The 19,917-nt window shown below is 43.2% G+C and overlaps 1 protein-coding gene across 1 annotated transcript in view; it reads right to left on the minus strand.

Moving 5' to 3' along the window:
• The window catches only part of cspg4 (chondroitin sulfate proteoglycan 4), an 88,200-nt gene extending 70,570 nt beyond the window's left edge, over positions 1–17,630 (minus strand). Inside the window, exon 1 of the mRNA XM_074633923.1 lies at positions 17,471–17,630. Within this exon, the coding sequence (XP_074490024.1) occupies positions 17,471–17,546 (76 nt within the window). The 5' untranslated portion in view covers positions 17,547–17,630. The remainder of the gene's footprint in view (positions 1–17,470) is intronic.
• Between the last annotated feature and the right edge of the window lie 2,287 nt (positions 17,631–19,917).

Genomic DNA, 19,917 nt, shown 5'->3' on the forward strand with positions numbered 1-19,917 from the left:
TATGTTTCATTCCCACTTGAGAAGTACTGTAGAGCTAATTCCCTGCATCAGCTTCCAAACTGTATCCACTCGGCTCAACATCGGGGCTCAGTGTGCACCAAGACAGATGTCAGGTAAAGGCTGAACATTCCCTGGCAGTAATGCACTATTTAAAATTTCCAGACCTCCAAATCATGTTTTTATTACTAAAGGGTATACTGGATCTTACCTCTCAGCAGAGCACTATAGGTGTCATGTTTAAAACAGTCTATCTGGGGGTGAGCGTTCCCAGTCAAACACTGGGAAGACATTTTTGGCAAGGTAGAGTTGGCTGCTCCTCAGTGCATGTTCAAAAAGTCAGCCAGTTATGAGAGCAACTAAAGGTTTCCCATCAGAGGAGAAAGGAAGGTTACAGCGATGCTAACATGTGTTTTACAAGCATGTACTGTTAGCTGCAAGCAGAAGTGGTATAGCTTGAAGTGGGGCCTGTTGCCTATTTTGCAGCCTCTAATAACGACGTCCATGATTAACCTAATCAGTGATCTATTATTCAGGACTATTTTTTATTGTGTTTAATTTCATTCATTGTTGTCAAGCTGATTAATTTAACTGGCGTTAGATGTTTACTTTCAATTACCATGATAATTGCAATCCCTGATGATTAAAAGGTCCAGTGTGTACGATCTGGCGGTATCTAGCGGTGAGGTGAGGAGCAACCAACTGAAGCCTCTCCCGTGTGCTAAGCGTGTTGGAGAGCTACGGTGGCCAACACAAAAACGCAAATGGTCAGCCAGTGCATTGAGTGTGTGTGTTTACATGGGAAGTGAGTGGTGAAGCAAGAGAGAGAGAGCGGCGGCGACGGGAGCGTTATCGAGTCCAGCCCAAGCAGGAAAAGTTAAGTTTGGTTTGTGCGTTCTGGGCTACTGTAGAAACATGGCGGTGCAACATGGTGGACTACGTGGAGAGGGTACTCGCTCCCCATGTAGGTATAAACAGGTCATTCTAAGGTAACGAAAACACAACGATTCTTATTTTCAGGTGATTACACACTAAAGAAAACATACTTATTCATATTTTATTAGATTTCTGCCAATAGATCCCCCGAAATGCTACACACTGGTCCTTTAAGTGTCATGTAAATGCAAGGGGAAAGCAGAAATACAGCACATGCAACCTTTAAGATAACATGAAAGTCTTCTCTACCTTTGACAACCATGTTCAATTACGTCTGGAAATGAAATCCACAGTTTGGCAAGGCAGTGAACCCGGTTTATTCCACTTTCTGCTGCCAGGAAAATATTTGTGCTCACAAGTAGCTGCATGTTAGATGACAGTGGGATTCCTCTGCAACAACAGCTGCTGAGCGAGTTAGTGTTAACACTTCCACAAATATGACAAATTACTGAAGGCAAATCTGTACTTTGGCAGAGATAGGAAAACGTTAACAGTGTTATTTTTTTAAACTTTTCATATTTCTCTCACTATGATTGATTGTATCAAATCTTATTTTGTCTTATCAGTTCTCTGAAACCTCCACCCCTCAACAAACTGGTGTGCTATCTGGATGGATAATGTCTGGTTGCAGCTGTAAAACTGTTTTTTTTTTTAGATGAGAATGAAATCTAATCATGGGAGGATACTCCTATTTTAAAGTTTGGACCTCACTTTCCAGGGATTTCTATTTTAAACTGAACTCTCTTTCACTGTCTGCTAAAGTAGAGTAGAAGCCTTCAGGCCCACCCTCCTTAAACTGGCCTCCCCATCCATCATGTCTCAATTGAGTCATAATTTAAACCTGATTAAAAGTGCCTCCTCTTCACTTACAGTCCTACACCTCCCATTTGAGACTGAACTCAGGCTTATTAGTCGATTCAATAAAGGATCATAGCTTTTGGATCCATCGGCTGATGTGGAAGCAGCACTAGGTGAGTCGCGTCAATCGCCCGCTCAATTGCAAAAGCACTTAATATTTTGAGTAATATCTCTGTAACGGATGCATGTAGAAACTTACTTTAAAAACTGTCCTACAGGGCACCATTCAGTCGTTACAGCGAGCCACCGCTTGTTGTTATAATCCCACCGGGTTTTGGAAGTCCATCAAGGAAACACTGTGTCATTTTTGGACACTTAATTCAATGATTCAAGAATAATAATTCAATAATTCAATATTTTATGTAAATATTTATCTAATTCCGACTAAACAAACAACTCTTTGACGTTACTGTTTCGGTGAATGAGATTTCTGTCCGACATCGACATGTTGACTCTCTCCTCTTCAGTCACCAGCTGTGTTAATTAGGTGGTGAACCGTGTGCAAAGCACTGCGCCAAATGACGGGTGCAAAAATGTCGCATTTACGAACGTGATTGGAAATATTTAAACTTTGTCCTGAGCATTTGGAAATCTACTGCAACATGGAAGCGACCTTCAGAGAGTAAATAGATATCAAGATAGTTATCTGAAGTGTATTGAGCTACTTGGAGACATTGAAGGAAGTGACGTTGACGGCAAAAAGGGCAGAGAGCCGCGAAATAATGCCGATTCTATTGTGATAAATATGTAAATAGTTCCGTTTGTCTGTGCATAAGTCTTTATTTTTTATTTTTCACCTGAGGCCCTTGGCTACAAATGTGAAGATAGTAAACTTCTGCACACAGTTATTTTTTGTAGAAAATTAACAAGTTGTCGAAACATTCAAATGACATTTTACTTGTTCTTTTGACTTCTTGGTCTTATGTGAAATCACTGCAGCATATATATTCAAATAGCCCATGTTGCGCTGAATCTCAATTACTTGCTTGTGTGTTGCAGTACTGAGTTTACACACGTTTATATATTAAATGTGCAAAATTCCATATCTAGAGCATTAATATAGCAGCAAACAACTATCTGCAATGTAAAGACATAGAGGAGTAATGTCTACCTGAGCAGAGAATGAAGTCGCTCTCCGTCTGTCTGTGTTGTAATCCGAGCTTCTCCTTGCTTTGTTGACATAGCCGGGCCGATTGAGTGTTCGTGCATGTGAGTGTACCTCACTGGCTAGCTCACGGCTGCCACTCTGCACTACTCTCATACGGAGATTACAGCTGATAACGTCATGAAATATATACAGCGGTATACATAGCGCCCCCCCTCCGCTTCCCCTTCTGGTTAACACTGTTATCTCTGTCAGCACTTTTGCTGTTGCAGTGTTAGCGTTGTTAGCACCGTTAGCTGCGAGTGGCCTAACTCTGCTATGTATTGATAAATCAATGGCGCTGTCCGGGGTGCTGAAGTAGCAGACAGACTTATAATTGCGACTTTCACAGATGGGAATCGGTTAGTTCAAGTGTTAGTTCAACACCTCGAGGATCTAAACCCTTTTAAATTATTTAGGATTTACAGCAAAATACCAAACACCAGACTTTCCCCTAAATAAACTTTGACTAAATGGCCATCCGGTTACATAACACATTTAGTTTGTACTTTACCACACATCTATAAGAATAGTTTATGCATTTAATGGAAAGAAGGGTAAAAGAAACACCAGCTAATTTTTCTAATAAATGAATGTGCATTAGAGAACCAGGCAGCCAGAAAAAGTGAGTTCAATGTTCCCCCCTTAGGCTGACCTTAAACTAATTGCCATCCGATGGTTATTGGTATCCTTATGTGTAGCAAAATGCTCTCTAACACTGCAAATTAGCTCAACAGCCTCTGGAGGTTATTAAACATGGGCTGGACCACATTTCTGTTAGATGTGAATATCTGAACAGGCCACGTGTATCATTGGTTGAAATGGAAGTTTTCTTGTTGTGGCGACGTCCCCATGGTGTTTAAATCTACCGTCACTCCCACTTCAGAGAGCTGTAAAAAAAATTAATCTGAGAGCTTTGCACTTAAGCTCACCAAATATAAACCAAACTCAACAATGTTTAAAACATCCAGAGTGTCTACTTTGTGGTCACTTATAGAATAGACAAAGAGAGAAGCTTGGGAATGCATTTTTGGCCATAAAGCGACAGGATGCTCCGGGGTCACGCGTGGTCAACTTCCCGACTCCGTATCTTTGCATTCCCTAGGGTCTATTCCCATGGCCCCGTCTGGCGCACTATGATGCATCACATTGCATAGCTGGCCACAAAAATACTAGTTGTTGTCGGTGCACACTCCTCTCTACTGTCATCTGCATTTCTTCTGGTTTGGCCGATCATTTGTTGACTTCAGCTGCTGTTGTCCGTTGCTCAAAGATTCCGATTTGTTTTCTCATTTCTCCTAATCTCTTTTTCTCTTCCATACAATAGTTTACATTCCTCTGTTTGTTTAATCAAGTATCATTTATCAGCTCAATCTCCCCAAATTTGTGAAGTTGAGAGTGGTGAACGGATGTTTTACTTTATATATTAATGGAAGGAACAGAAAGCAGCACACTGTTAACTTTGATACAGTTGTTTTAGTTTGATTTCTGTGGATCAATGTTTCAGCACATCTTGTCTCCTTCAGGAAAAAAAAGCCAGTAATTGTCTGACTGACATGTTAATTGTGTACAAGTGGAGTTTCAAATCACTGTGTTCACAGAGCAATCGACGTGAACAGTCCATTGAGAGGTCAGTTAAAGCTTAGTCAGGCCTAAAACATCAATACGTCCACCTTCTGAGAACCAGCAAAAGCAAAAAATCACAGAGTAGGAAAACATGAGTATACCTACTTTCAATTTTAGCATATTTTGTCCTTTGCACTATATATATATCAGAAAGACGATTTGTTAATGCATAGAATCAAACATAAATACAGTAGATGGCATAGATAGAGTTGTGAGTGTGCTGCTTTCTCTTCCTTTCTTTAAAGCAGTAGTTCAACTACTGTACCACTGCTTCCACTCTCATACTGTATCTGTGCAGCACATATAAAGCCACTGCCAGAAACCGCTTAGTAGTTTAACACAAAGACTGGAACAGGTGGAAACAGCTTTAGCCTGATATTACATGCTGTTTTAACACTTTTTAAAATGGATTCAATAGATGAGATATAGTGAGTTTTAGAAGAGCGAGTTAGAGCTATGATCGTGGCCCAAAAAAATCTGTCCCCACCCTACATGAACCCGCATAGCTTCTGTCCAAGCCCAACCCGAGTCCGAAACCACGGCAGCAGGAATTAATAGAAATCTATATTCGAGCTAAAGTCAACTAATGTCTCTTTAGCAGACATTTGTGACACGATCTATGACAAGCGCCTTCTCCTTCAGTTCTTCCCTGATTACTTTATTTCCTGTCTCAGCCACTCACTATTCTACATGCCTGAATGTAGTCATGAATGACATTTTTTATGTGACAAACAGCAGGTGATAGAATCTAATCAGCGAAGGAATAATTTAATTATCATATAATTGACGCCCACAACACATAATCTGAGTGTGTGCTCACTCCACGATTTTCTGTGAAACTACGCAGAACTTTTTAGCATCTGTTTTGCCACAAGTGTGTGAAAGATTCAACACATGATTGCACAAGGAGCTCGGTTGTCTGGCTAGGCGGACCAGTGACGTGTGCTTCAGCTCCGCTGTGCAGCTGTTCTCAGCTTCATGCTACTGCGGCCGGCAGTACAGTCAGTCAAACCAAACTTCAAGTGACACATCGTCTCCTCCGGTTATTTTAAGCCTTCATAACCAAAGGGGGATGACGACATTCACTCGGGCTCCCGAACACTGGGATCTGTGTGAACCACAGCACACGCAGAATACACACCCTCACACACACATAAACACACACACACACACACACACACACACACACACACACACACACACACACACACACACACACACACACACACACACACACACACACACACACACACACACACACACACACACACACACACACACACACACACACACACACACACACAAAAAGCCCCACCCTGGATCCCCTTTCCTCCCCCTTCAATCTTTCGTCAATGCCATGTGAAGCAACATGCTCTGTTGTCCGTTCTCCCGTCTAGCTATATTTATCTTGTGCAAGCTATTCCAGACTGTCATCTGCCCGATCCCAGGCCTGGTGCTACCCATCAGCCCCCTTGATTCTGTCTGAACCCAGCCTGTAATGAGGCTGTCTGGCGTCAAATTACTCAGAACACTTCATGGTCCCTCGGCGGTGCTGATGAAGATTTCCAACACGATGGAAGTTGGCGCTGATTTGCGTTCATGTCAGCATGCTGTGAAAAGTGGCCCTCCTACTGTAGCTGCAGCCTCCCGCTGCCATGTTGTGGGACTGATAGAGCAGGAGACTTGCTGCATGGATTAAAAAACGAGATATTCATGTTCATTTTTACTTTGAAATAAAGAAAATAAAGTCACTTCATTTGTGAAGTAAACCACCAGGTTTCAAGTGTTTGCCAGAATCTCTAAACTTTGTTGGTGTCAAAACTTTGTCTGTGACCAAATGCACTATATAAAACTATTTTATTTCTCTCAGAAGATTAATATATCATAGCCCCTTGAGGCTTAAAGCTCAATGCTCTTGTCTTGGAGCAAAGGCTAATAACATTTGGAGTCAAGAGCTAATTAGAAGCACAAAAAACTATTAGTTTGGCGTCGGATGTCTCATGATTAACCACAGCGGCCTTGTGCTTGTGAGTCATGCACCCTCTGGGCTGGAGGGAGTCCCCGCACCCACAGTGGATTTCTCTATATTTAAAATAGTGAGTCATATTCATGCGCCAGCTACTGTCTCCACTGGACTTCTCTGAGGGATAGCGCTATGTAGAACAAAACTTAAACACATGTGAAATGCAATATACAGTACATGAATACTAAAGGAACAGTGTGTAACATTTCGGGGCATCTATAAATGAAATATAATATTCATAACTATGTTTTCATTAGTGTATAATCACCTGAGAATAAGAATCGTGTTTTCGTTAGCTTAGAATGAATCCTTCATATCTACATAGGGAGCGGGTCCTCTTTACACAGTCCGCAATGTTGCTCCGCCATGTTGCTCCGTCATGCTTCTACAGTAGCCCAGAACGGATAAACCAAACACTGGCTCTAGAGGGAGCCTTTCATGTTTTTAAGAACCCGACACATTGAAGCGACGGTCGGACGTCAGACAGTTTGGGGCCGTCGGTGAGCGTCCGTCGGCCTATTTTCTTGGTGTGTCCCGCACCGTCGGCTCTAGTTTGCCGGTGTCTGAGTTTTTTTGGCCGATTCAGCATGTTGAATTGGCGGCGGCGCCCGTTGGTTCAGCTTAAACGAATCAGTGCACGAGAACACAAACAGATGTCAAGAGGAAAAACACGGAAGACTCTTTTCATTATTTATCTTCATCTCATCTGATCATTCCAACACACAGATATTTTCACAACGATGTGGCCATCTGGAATGAAGCTAGGTGGTGAGTGAGAGTGGTGTGAAAAATGGTCAGCAAACGACGCTTTATATCATGTATGTATCATAACCACGGATTGTATATCTGCAGTCCTCGGTGTTCCGGTTTCCCCTTTTTGAATGACAAATACAGACTACAGCCGTCTGCTGGTTGGGAGAGTGATTGCATCTCACGCAGGCGCAGGACGTACATGGTAGTTCGCCGTCGACTAGTCTTTGCGGTGTGTTTGAGTGCAACTTTTTGGCCAGGACAAAGATGACATGGGGCGACGTAGATGGTGGCCTCCGTCGTCGACACCGTAGTTCTCCGACACGCTTGTGAAACTGCAACACAGCAGTAACGTGAGCTGCAGAGTACAAAACCGCGGTACCGCCACCCTCTGATGTCCTCTGAGCGAGGTGAACGGCGATACAACGGTTTTGCACTCGGCGGCTCACGTTACTGCTGTCTTTGAAAGGTAGGAGTGAATGGAGGGGTATTCAGTTGGTTGCAATCTGCAACCACATCATTAAATGCCGCCAGATCCTACACAATGTCCCTTTAAAGACGATTTACAAAGACTTTTTTCATTTGATGTGTTTGAATCACTACTGTGTGTGACTTCCTGTGTATAGAACTTGCTAGAAAGAAGTTCCCTATGTTTGAGGGTTGCTAAGAGAACAAACATAAAACACTCATCTGATAACAAACCGGTCTCTCAGTGCCCGTTTCAGGAACTACTTCAGATCTAACACTGAGCATTCTTCAGAAACTCGGCTAATTGCGGCACCCTCGCATTCTTTCACTGCGGTTGTTTTGTCTATATTAGGCAAGAGAAGTGGAGGGACAATTTGATTAAAGCCTCCAGCTTTGGCTCGGTACTACCTGACTGAGCCGACTCCAGATGTTGGAGTGGAAAGCTCAGGCTTTTCCTAACACGTCTCAGATGAGTCAGCCCAACGCTGGAAACATTTCCCATGATTCACGCTGCTTTTCCAGTGCCTGAGCTGCCTGTTCTTACCGCACTGGCCACATCGGTCTGATTCCACTGATCAGGACATGTGAGTTGCATGCGATGGAGAGTGTTCAACAAAGCCAGCATTGTTCCTAAATCTGATTTAGGCATTAATTTATATCATATGATGTAACATAACAATATCAGATGATATGACCAGTTGATAACATTGACGATAAACAGGAAGGGAAGATCTTGAGAGCTGATCTTGGGGGTAAACTGAGTAATTCCATAGCAGCCCTTTGGGGGTACGAAGACATTTTCTCTTTTTCCTTTTAATTTATTTTCAATGGATAAGAGAAACAATGGCAGCCAGAATAGAGCTGATTCCTCCCTATTCAAACAAAAATGATAAAACAGACTATTCTCAAAAAAAAAAAAAAAGAAAAACCCATAGAGGCCACTCATATCGAGACATCTGGTCATGCATAATTCCTGCTTATTGAAAACTTGGCAGTTCTGTGATGATGAGAATTTTCTCTGGAGTTTTCATTTTGGGCACTAAACTCCCCAACAGCTCTTATCAAAAATAAACACTCAGAGTTGGGTTGCTGCAGTGGGGAAAGAATATAAGCCCGTCTTTCTTTGGGTCATAACACACACTTTGATTTTTAAATGTTCCGCTTCAGGTCTTGGCCTTATTGTGTTCCTACAGGTATCCTGATGTGCCACATGGTGAATCTAAGTAGGTAGTATTTGTCTTTCTGATCTTTTGCAGCACAGTTGTTTTGTTTTATTCTTATTTTACTGTATTATGTTCAGTAATTGACATTAATCTTATTCTTATCCATATCCTGCTGCCTGCGGCTGCAGTGAACCCAATATCCTCAAGAACATCATGAACCAAATCTAATCTACTTTCCAGATTTCCGAGTATGTCAAGCTTTTGGCCAAGGACATCAATTTTATAGGACTTTGTCTCAAGCACTTTTGCTGCGTTGCCTGTTGGATTCCAAGCTCACTTTGTATTTAGTGCCAACAAATGCTGGCATGCTAACGTGCTAAACTAAGGTGGTGAAGATGGCAAACAGCATACCTGCTAAACATATGCACATTATTATTGTCACTGTAGGCATGTTAGCATGCTAAAGGTAGCTAAAAAAGCTCTGCTGTGCTTAAGTAGAGCCTAACGCAGCTGTTAGCATGGCTGTAGACTCTTTGTCGTATTATTATTGTAGATGGTAAGCAATTACAAAGTTAATCAAGGAGTGAGAAGTATGATGAGCGGAGATCTTTCTGTACCATGTCCACACATTTTGTGAAAAATATGGTAAATGAAAAATACAGCTGTTAAACTTTATTATCCTGTTCAGTGGGCCAACACAAAGAAATGTGAAAAGTCCAAGAACTGTAACTGTAAAACTCCAAGTATTAACAAATGTGACGATAATGCTAAATGTTGGAATGCCCCTCTGCAAGACATTTACTGTAACTCTGTATTCCTCTGGAGTAAGTGTTGACTATTTCCACCCATGCAGCTCTATTCCCCGCGCTGCTGCTGCTACTGCTGTAGGTCAGACTGTGTCTTTAGAATTGCCATAAAATTGCATGGCGACAAGGCAATAACAGTTTAACAACAATTTGAAATCCCAAATTGCCACTTACAGACCTGAAATCTGGGTGTAGACCATCCGTCACTAAATTGCAGCAAAACCCCCTTCCACCGACTTATCTGATTGACGTGGAAGGGGTTAAAACAACACGGGAGCACAGCATGAGATGGCCTTTGACCTTTCCACCTAAGGAGAGAGAGTCTGGGAGTCTGTTTATGTACAGAAACTCTTTTGTGTACACATCCAGGGCTAAATGAGGTCTGTGTGTGGGCTGCCTGCCCGCTCTAAGCAGATCATGGCCCTAAAATATAATCCGAGCAGCCCGCCGTTGACAGCCAGCAACCTCAAAGAGAGCAATGTGGGAAAGATCATCTGCCAGGGGACTATAGAGTCCTCAAGGCGAGGGACATGTCTCTTTTTCACTGTTCTTGCATCACAATGAGAATAAACTGAGTTGTGATACGTGCTTTCGAAGCCGCCGAGTCCTCTGACAACAGCGCCTGTGATACACTCAGAAGGAAGGCAGTATTTCTCTCTTATTTTGGAAGAGTTGTGCATCTGGCACATCTGTAGCCCTGTGAAGGACAACTTGATAGCTTCATCGCATGTTTCTGCTGCTTAAAGGGATTCTTCTGATTTATTACAACTTGGATCTTATTTTTGTAGTTTGGCCATTATCCCTGTCAGTAATTATACCATAAGAGAGTCAGACTGGCTTTAAAGAAAACCGTATTCAGGGCCACATTAGCCAACTATGGAGCCTTGGGGTAAAAATGTGCTAGTAGGCCCCTTTTGATCCACCATTTCTCCACATCTCTTTTCTTTTTCCCTGCACATGTATTAACAATTAGTTTGGCACCCTTTAGCGTCTATGGGACGCACCAAGCTTCCAACAGACTCCGGTGTAAACCCATCCGCGTCATTATTAGACAGTCAGAGCAACTGACTGAGTATAAAGAGCGAGAAAGTCTGTGTAATGCAGTTGGGAGGGGAGGATGGAGAGCTGTTAGTGTCCCGTGTTTAACCAAGTCAACGTTGACTTATTTTACCGTAGTTTTGTTACGTAACTTCCGTACTTTACTAACGTCAGTTATGTAACAAACGGGTGGAGTTTGGATGTTTGCATGCGTGGCTGTCCTCGGGGTTCTCCGGAGTCCACCCAACACCAAAACATGTACCCCCTCTCCAGGTGCAATGAATTGGGGGGTTTGTGTCTGGAAGGGCATCAAGCATAAAACCTGTGCCAAATCAAATACGCGGATCATAAAATCTGATTTCCATACTGGACGGGAGCGGCAGAAAGACGAACAGTTACATAACAAAGTAGTTATTTGATGTAGGAAATATACTTATTTTAACCCAAACCTGATTTTTTTCTGAAGCCTAACCAAGTACTTTTGTAAAACCTAACCTAAAGTAAAACTAAGTAAACCTACTTTGGAAATTTATTTTGAAAATAGACTGTATGCAAGTAGCAACCACACAGGGAACCCGGAGGCTTTGGGACTCCTGAGAGTCTGGGGCCTCGGAGCTGTTGCCCAGTCAGTTATCTAGCCTTGTACCAAGGTTAGACACATTTTTTGGAAGAGAAAACAAAGATGAAGATTAAAATGACTACCCAAAGTGTCAGTTGTAAACATCCATCACAGTTTACGGACCGATTTACTGGATCAACTTTGACCTCCCATACTAGTCGTAATCATGTGCGTTTAGGGTTCGTTCACTTTCAGTTTTACCTCCTAATAAAGGTGTTTAGATAATGTGGCTAAAGTATTGGCTTATTTACCCCGTCTGATTGTTAGACCATTGAATTTTCTTACCCTGTTTTTGTAGGGATGTAACCGTGTTTCAAGATCTCAGCATTGACTTGAGTACGCTATCATAACTGATACAAATGATGGCAAAGACTGAAAATGAGACCCACGTTGTAATAAACTGGAATTATCCCGTAGTTCAGTGAATTAAGTGATAAAGCGGTCATCAACTCTGGCTTTTCTCAGGCAATCTTTTGCATTTTACATTTCTAGCTATCAGCTGACATGCTTATCTGACTGCAGCAGCCCACTGTGAGAGAGCAGCAATGGTTTAGTGTCTTGCTCAAGGGCACCATGACAGGAGTTACTGCTGTTACAGGAGTCAAACCTCTCACATTGCCATTATGGGCCCGACAGTGTAATCACTGGGCAGACTGCTGCCCACCCAGTCGCTGCAGGTCAGATATAAGATTCTACCTGTGATAACAAGATGGAGTTATTGAGAGGAAAGGAGCCGGGTGAGGCAGGTTGCCCATACAGCTAACTTTAGATTCCTGCGATGATGTTTGCTTCGGGCCAGAATCCCCCCAAAAATAGTTAATAAACCATGACTCACTGCAACTTTCTTTCTGAAAGCGCCGGGATAAAAACCAGGCAGGCAGAAATGAGGGAGGTTATATCAGAAGTTTTATCAATATTGATTGTCTTCCATGCTCAGAAAAGTTGTGAGTCTCATTTTCATGCAGCCAAAAGGACGAGCTTAATGGTCAGGATGTCGTCCAGACTACAAGAATGACTCTTAAGGTGTAGAAGAAATGCTCTTGTTCTGCAGCAGAGCAGAGTTTACTCTCTTTTAAAGGTTCTGTATATACAACATTCAGAGCATTAATATAGCAGCAACTATTTTCTATGTAAAGATACAATGGAGTAGCCCTGTCAGCACTGTAGCCGTTGTTTCCACTGTTAGCACCTTTAGCTTAGCCGTCGCCTTGTTGAGAGCTGTGCGGAGGCAATCCCTCAATCATAGATTTGCTCTGACTTCCTAAAGGCCCCTGACACACCTAGCCGACAGTCAGTCGTCGGACAGTTTGGGGCCGGCGGTGAGCATCCGTCAGCCTAGTTTTTGCGGTGTGTCCCGCATCGTCGGCTCTAGTCTGCCCTTGTCAGAGGTTTTTCGGCCGATTCGGCGCGTTGAATCGGCGGCGGAGCTCTTCGGTGAGAGGAATCCCTCTGATTGGCTGTTCAGTTTAAGCGATCAGTGTACGAGAAGAGAAACGGAAGTGAGGAAAGCAAGCCAATGAGTAAAGTCAAGAGGAAAAACACAGAAGGCTCTTCTCATTTTTCATCTTCATCTCATCTGATCATTCCAACACAAGGATGTTTTTACAATGACATGAACATCTGGAATGAAGCTAAGTGGTGAGTGAGAGTGTGTGAAAATGTTTCATGTACGTACCATAAAAACGGCTTGTATATCGGCAGTCCTCGGCCTTCCGGTTTCCCCTTTTGAATAACTAATACAGACTACCGCCGCCCTTTGTGGTGTGTTCAAATGCAACTTTTCGGCCAACACAAAAGTGACATGAGGCGACGCAACAGTCGTCTTTCATTGCCGCTAGTTTGTTGTCGGCTTGGTGTGTCTGGGCCTTTAAACTATTCTAACAAGATCTTTTTCAATCATGGAATGTGTGTTGCTGTGTTTTGTTACAGATTACAGCTCATATTTTGTGTAAAAGTTTGTGATGGAAGTGTGCACTGAAGTGATTGAAAATAATATGTAAAACACTCTCCTTTTCTCCTCATTTTGCACAAAGCTGAAGTGTCCTCTTCTCTTTTGGACATTCAGTTTCCACAGACAGAAAGCAGGCGAGGGACGGCGCATTCTGCTCTGCATTTATAAACACTGATTTTCTTGTTTGGATTCATTCCAAATGCCCCATTTTTATTCTGTCCTAACACTGCGTCGTGTTTAAACTAAGAGGTGAGGGGAGGGTCACAAAGTGTGTCTGTGGGACCAGCACAACCAGCACCAACACTAATCTCATCAATTTCCCAATGCAAATATTGGACTTATTAATCTCCTGTGCAGACACTTGTAGTCACACCGTTCGCCCAGCCAACTCTCGAGGAACACATGGAGGCCTTGTATGCAGACACTTCACAAAGCCCAGGAAAAATTCATATTTATTTCTCCTTGTTACCATAGTGACATTATACTCCAGGGGAGATAGCAGGCTCATATGCAGTCTTGGGATGCAAATCCCCTCGTTAAGCTTTGCAATTGAAAATGCAAACACATTCAGGAGCAAGACACTCACAAATATGCATAAACCATTACACAATGTTTGAAGTAGCTGTTGTTGTCTTATTATATGTTATTTGAGCAATTTAAAGCAAGCGTTCGCAATTAGGTACGTGATATTTCAATCGATGCTCTTACAGTGTTATCTAGTAGCTTTTTCACATCATTAGTTCTGCCAACAGAGTTGGAGAGGAGTTTTGTTTTCTCTCCACTCCGTCTGTTTGTCTGTCTCGTCATCTGTCGGTTCATATTTGTATTTTAGAAAACGTCAATATTTTATAAATGGATTTTCAGAAAACAACACAAAACAAAAGAACAAACAGGAGACTCTTTAGAAAGGCTGTTAATGGGGCAAGAAAGAAGTCATTAACTCTTTGCACTGTTGGGCCAACAGAGGGGAGTGGACGTGGACGTGACTTCCTCAGGAGCACAAAACTTCCAAACAGATTTACATGACAACCTCAAACTTTGTGTGCCTATCAACAGACAGCAAAACAAGAAAAAAATACTTCTATTACCAGGCCAACCAAACAACATGTAAGCACTGGAGAGCAATTTATGGTTTGGAAATAACTGCCCCTGCCAATTTTTCCCAAACCTTGGTGAAGTGGCGGTTGAAGTGCAGCCTTAATGGTCACAGAGCTGCAGGCTGTTCTAAAGACTCTGAACAGGAAGATGTCATGTCCAATTTCAGACGGAGTCACGATAAAGTGAGCATCTCTTGATTTGAGAGGGAAAAAGTGCTCTTGCATGGCCGCTGAATACAGAACCCCGCTGGTCGTCCCTCTTAAACTCTATGGTGTAATGAAATTCACAGAATCTGAAGGGGTTGGCAGGTATTCAGCAGGTGAAGGATGGTGTTACCAATCACAGGTGCAATGTTGAATTAAAGGTAATCTCACATCTTAGCGTACATTTTCTTCATATGTTCTAAATGCAGAGAAAATGATAGAATAGATTTTCTCATCCCGACTCGTCACATACCGCCGCTTTGTCACGCGCCTTGACGTCACTTTATTTTCGCCATCAAAACCACCATAGTTACCCTCGGTGTCACTTTAGGTTTAGGTAACTAAACCACTATAGTTAGGTTTAGGAAATAAATACATGGTTGGGCTTAAAGCTACTACATTTGTACAGTGAAAATGACACTTAACGTTGTGAACACGTGACAGGAATGATCAGCTGATTGTAACGTGACGCACGGGTCACGAACAGCGGTCTCCTGGATGAAAGCCTTGTGTTTGTTGGACCAATCCACCTCGTCTCCCGCCCTCCCGGTGTGTCTCTTTTGCTCTTTAAACTACATCATCACACTCCCGGCGCACTTTCTCGGATCGTTTAATGTTGCCGCGGATGGGCTTACATTATAATGGAACGGCCAGTATGCTTCACGTCGTGCGCTGCGGTATCGAACGGCGGTGGCCGTGACAAAGCCTCGGTATTTGACGCCCCTGGTAATGAAAACTTGCTGGCTCACACACTGCATCATAATTGTTCTTGAGGCTGCTATGTGGGTGGAAGAAACACGATGGCGTAAGACTGTGGGAAAGTGGTAGGTAGCATCACTGAAGACAACTCATGGAAAATGTTATTATTACAGGGGAAGGCTCCCTGTGGTCATGATTTGATTCGAATGCTACTGAGCAAGACTTTCCTGATGGTAGAGAAATATAGTAAGAGTCAACTGCACAGTGACTCTGTAAAGAAAGGTGCCAACGACTTTGAATAATGCCCAGGCATCTGGACGTCATGTGGGATGCGGCCTGTGACATTTGAAGATTGTAAACACAGGGAAGAAATGAAACCCTCGTCGTTGGTGGAAGAGTCCCCCGACAGCTTGTGGCAGGCATTTTGCGGAGCGATGGGGGGGGCCCAAAATCTAATCAGCGACTCGGTACATCTGGTCAACATTAGCAATTAGTTCTCCGGGGTCAGTGGGTGAGTACTGTTCACACTGAGGCAGATCGTGCCAGCAGATAATTAGATGAGGAGAAATTGTTCCCTCGTACAGTTTTATTCCGCCATCCTTTTGATTAGAGGAGCGTTTGGTTTTAGATGTGTGGAAACTTACATCTACTGCACCATTTAACCCATCAGTGCTAACTATAGCTACTGTATGTACATCTGCATTCCTGCAAAAAGTTTCTGTGCAGTGTGACCACACTCACTCAGTTGGCTCAGCTGATTGTTTAGTGGAGGTGTCGCCGTCACGCCAATCAGTGTGGTTTTTCTATAACTGAGCAAACAGAAGGGGCCGGTGACTCGTCTCATGCTCGTGGTGAACAGATCACAGTGCAGACGATCTGAATTCCGCTCTCCAGCTGAGCTTTTGATTCTGTGCCACTGAAACAAAGCGATGCTCCCCCCCCGCCCCCCGTTCACATCAAGCGACACTTTTTTTTTTTCACTTTCACTGCCAACATGAGACACTCATGGAGAGGTTTGCCCGGACTTAATTGGAGTGGAATTTGCAGTGAGAATTTGAAGATCTGACAGCCGGGGGAAGACAATGGGCTCAACAGCTGCTCTAAGTCCAAGGCCGATCCTGCCAACTCGCCAGATGTACAATTTTGCGCTGAGGTGAGCTGGTTAAGCTGTTTGGAGAGACACTGTTTCAGCTTCCCATCCACGTACTGGATTTGCCTCACTGTACATCCCACTCTCACTGTACTCACACGCAGGAGGAATGATAATAAGAAGAACTGCTGCATCATGTCATACTGAGAGACGTACATCTGTAGCTGACTTTCCTCCTGCACTATGGGGCCATTGTATGGGCCTCCCAGCATCCCCCTCCCCAGAACACACACACACACACACACACTGCCTCCCTCACTAGCCCCCTCTCTCCTCTCTCCCCCACTTTCATCTCTCCTCTCCGGGTGGATAAGGAGCAGCTCTGCCTCCACCTCTCTGAAAGAGCCATTCATTGCTGCCGGCAGAGGGACCTCAGCTCACCTCCCAGCCACTGAGGGATTCAACTTCACTGCCTCCTGCCTTTTGGCAACGCGCTCTCAATGCAAACATTCTGAAGGTAAATGCTCTCACACACTCGGCCGGGCACACACTGAAAGGCAAAGAAGAAAAAAAAAAAGCCGACAGATGTTGTCTCAGACCTTGGACCAGAGTCAGACCCTTGGCACATCTTTCCCCCTCATGTATTGAGTTTCATCCAAAGAGAAAGAAGGTTTCACTGCTGAGCAATGAATGGTACGAGGACTGAGAGAGTGGACAACACAAAAGTAAATAAAATAAAATAAAGAAGACGTGGTGTATACAGTAGAGTTTGTTCAAACTTTTTGCTCAGTGCAATATTGATGCAGGTTAAAGTTAAAGTTTGAGGCATTAACTCATCAGCTTGCCATGCTCTGATTTATGCGTTGGGGAAGCCTCAGACAGGGACAGTGATCTGATCTCTGCTCTCGTGCATCTCTGACAGAAGAGAGGAAAGGGAGAAAGGAGGGGGGGGGGGACACCCAGACAGGACACTAGCAGAGTGATTTGCAGTGTGCACTTACCTCCGTGACCGGGACTGGGGAGGCAGAGCAGCAGGGTCAGGAAGGCACCGACCAGGACCGAATGCATGGCTCTCATAGTTTGCGTGCTGAAAGTTAAGTCCTCCACTCTCAACGTTAAAGACACTCCATTCAGAAGGGACTGAATGAGTTTCCAGTTTTGGGACCTGCTACAGGATACTCCTCCATGTGAAGGGGCAGGGCTGGGGAGGGACCATGAGAGGGACGCCCTCTTTCCACCCCCCCCACCAGCACACTTATACACACACACACACACACACACACACACACACATCTTCAAAGACGGAAAAAATCATATCCTGCCTCTCCCTCCTGCCCCTGCACTTACACATTCATTCACATACAAACAAACATCACACACACACGTATACATTCACACCAGGGCTGTCAGTCAATTAAAATAGTTAATCACGATGAATTAATCACAAATTAATTGCATTTTTTATCTGTTAAAAATGTACCATATAGTATTTAATACTCTTATCAACATGGGAGTGGGCAAATATAATTGTTTTATGTAAATGTATGTATATATTTATTACTGGAAATCAATTAACAACACAAAACAATGACAAATATTGTCCAGAAACCCTCACAGGTACTGCATTTAGCATAATAAATATGCTCAAATCCTAACATGGCAAACTCGAGCTCAACAGGCAGACAGACTATGACTTCCCCAAAACTGCATGTGATTATCATAAAGTGGGCATGTTTGTAAAGGGGAGACTCGTGGGTACCCAGAGAACCCATTTTCAGTAACATATCTTGAGGTCAGAGGTTAAGGGACCCCTTTGAAAATGGCCATGCCATTTTTTCCTCGCCAAAATTTTGGAGCGTTATTTAGTCTCCTTTATGATAAGCTAGTATGACATGGTTGATACCAATAGATTCTTTAGGTTTTCTAGTTTCATATGATACCAGTATCTTCACTTTAGCTCTAAAACTGATCCTGATACAACCTCATAAATATCGATATATAAGTTGAGTTATGGTTTATGTCCAGGGGCGTTTTTTTATCGCGAGTGATCGCCTCGGTTCCCAGAATTGGACGCTTGATGGGCTGCCACTAGACACAAGGCACTCGACACCTGATTGGATGAACACTTTCCCTCGTGGGCTGCTGCTCCCAGCTTTCAAACCGGAACCAACATGGCGGGTCGTTTGGAAACTTTCTTCTCTTATAACACGAAAATAGTTGACAGAAATGTGTTTCTGAAAACATTTTATGCGAGAAATAAGCCACGCCGTTGCTGAATCTGTCTTTATTTCGGATCGACAACAGTTGCGTGGCTGCTTACATAGGGAAGCGTGGAAAGGACGGAGGCTGTGGACACGTACCATAAATGCGTTAAAGAAATTAGTGGCATTAAATTGAATTTGCGTTATCTTTGACAGCCCTAATTCAAACACACTCACACATATCAGTTCTTCCCCTCAAATCAAACTCCCTCATCCCTAGCAACACTACCTCTCTGCCTCTCTCTCTGTCTGTCTGACCACTCCTGGATTTGTAGATCTTCCTTCCTTTTGTCTCACTCAGTAATTGGAGTGGCCTTTGGAGACCAGCGGCTGCCTTCTGCAAGGATAAACCTTTTACTTTTAATTAAAGACAAATCAGGTTGCCCAACTCTCTTGGCACTTTATCTTCATCGCTTTTCCCTTGATCAATGTCTCCTTCTTTATGTTTTTGTTCAACAAACCTGCTCCCGAAGCTAATTTGCTCACACTTTAGCGCCGAGTCGAGGTGTGTTGTGTTGGATTCGCATTAAGCATCTGTGATCTATTGATAGGGCTGGGACAATGGAAAAGTTTCACTGCTCAAGTTATCTAAGGCACTCACAGAGAGAGAGACTTTAATGGTGGTGAGTGCTGTTGCTGATTGTTCTCCACTTGGCTTTTTACTTTCTTTCTTTTTTTTTTTGGGTAATGAACATGCACACACTCCTCACAAGGATTCATATTTTCTGGTTGGATGCTAAGATTAAACCTGGAAGTTCACTCTCAAAGCCTGAACGTTCAATTTCACCTGTCTCACAGTCAGCTGCTTGGCAAATTATTTCTCCTTCTCTCCGACAGCTGAAATGGGAATACAATTAGAATTTTCTAAACACTTCCTCTGAGGTGTGGAATAACTTTACAGCAGTAATTCACTGTCGAGCTCAGCCCATGCAGCTCAATGAGAGCTTTTCTTTTTTCTCAACTGAACAAACAACTCCTCAGAAATCTTCAAATTAACTGCATACAAAAAATTAGGGCTGACAAAGTTAACGAGATAATAACGCATTAATGCAAATTCGTTTTAACGCCACTGATTTCTTTAACCATGTCACACTAGTTTGTCGCGAAGGAGGCTAAAAAACACTCCAAACTTGTGCTAAATTTTGGCGAGGAAAAGCTGGCATGGCCATTTTCAAAGGGGTCCCTTG

Source organism: Sebastes fasciatus, chromosome 4 (genome assembly GCF_043250625.1).
Source record: "Sebastes fasciatus isolate fSebFas1 chromosome 4, fSebFas1.pri, whole genome shotgun sequence".
Lineage (NCBI taxonomy): Eukaryota > Metazoa > Chordata > Actinopteri > Perciformes > Sebastidae > Sebastes > Sebastes fasciatus.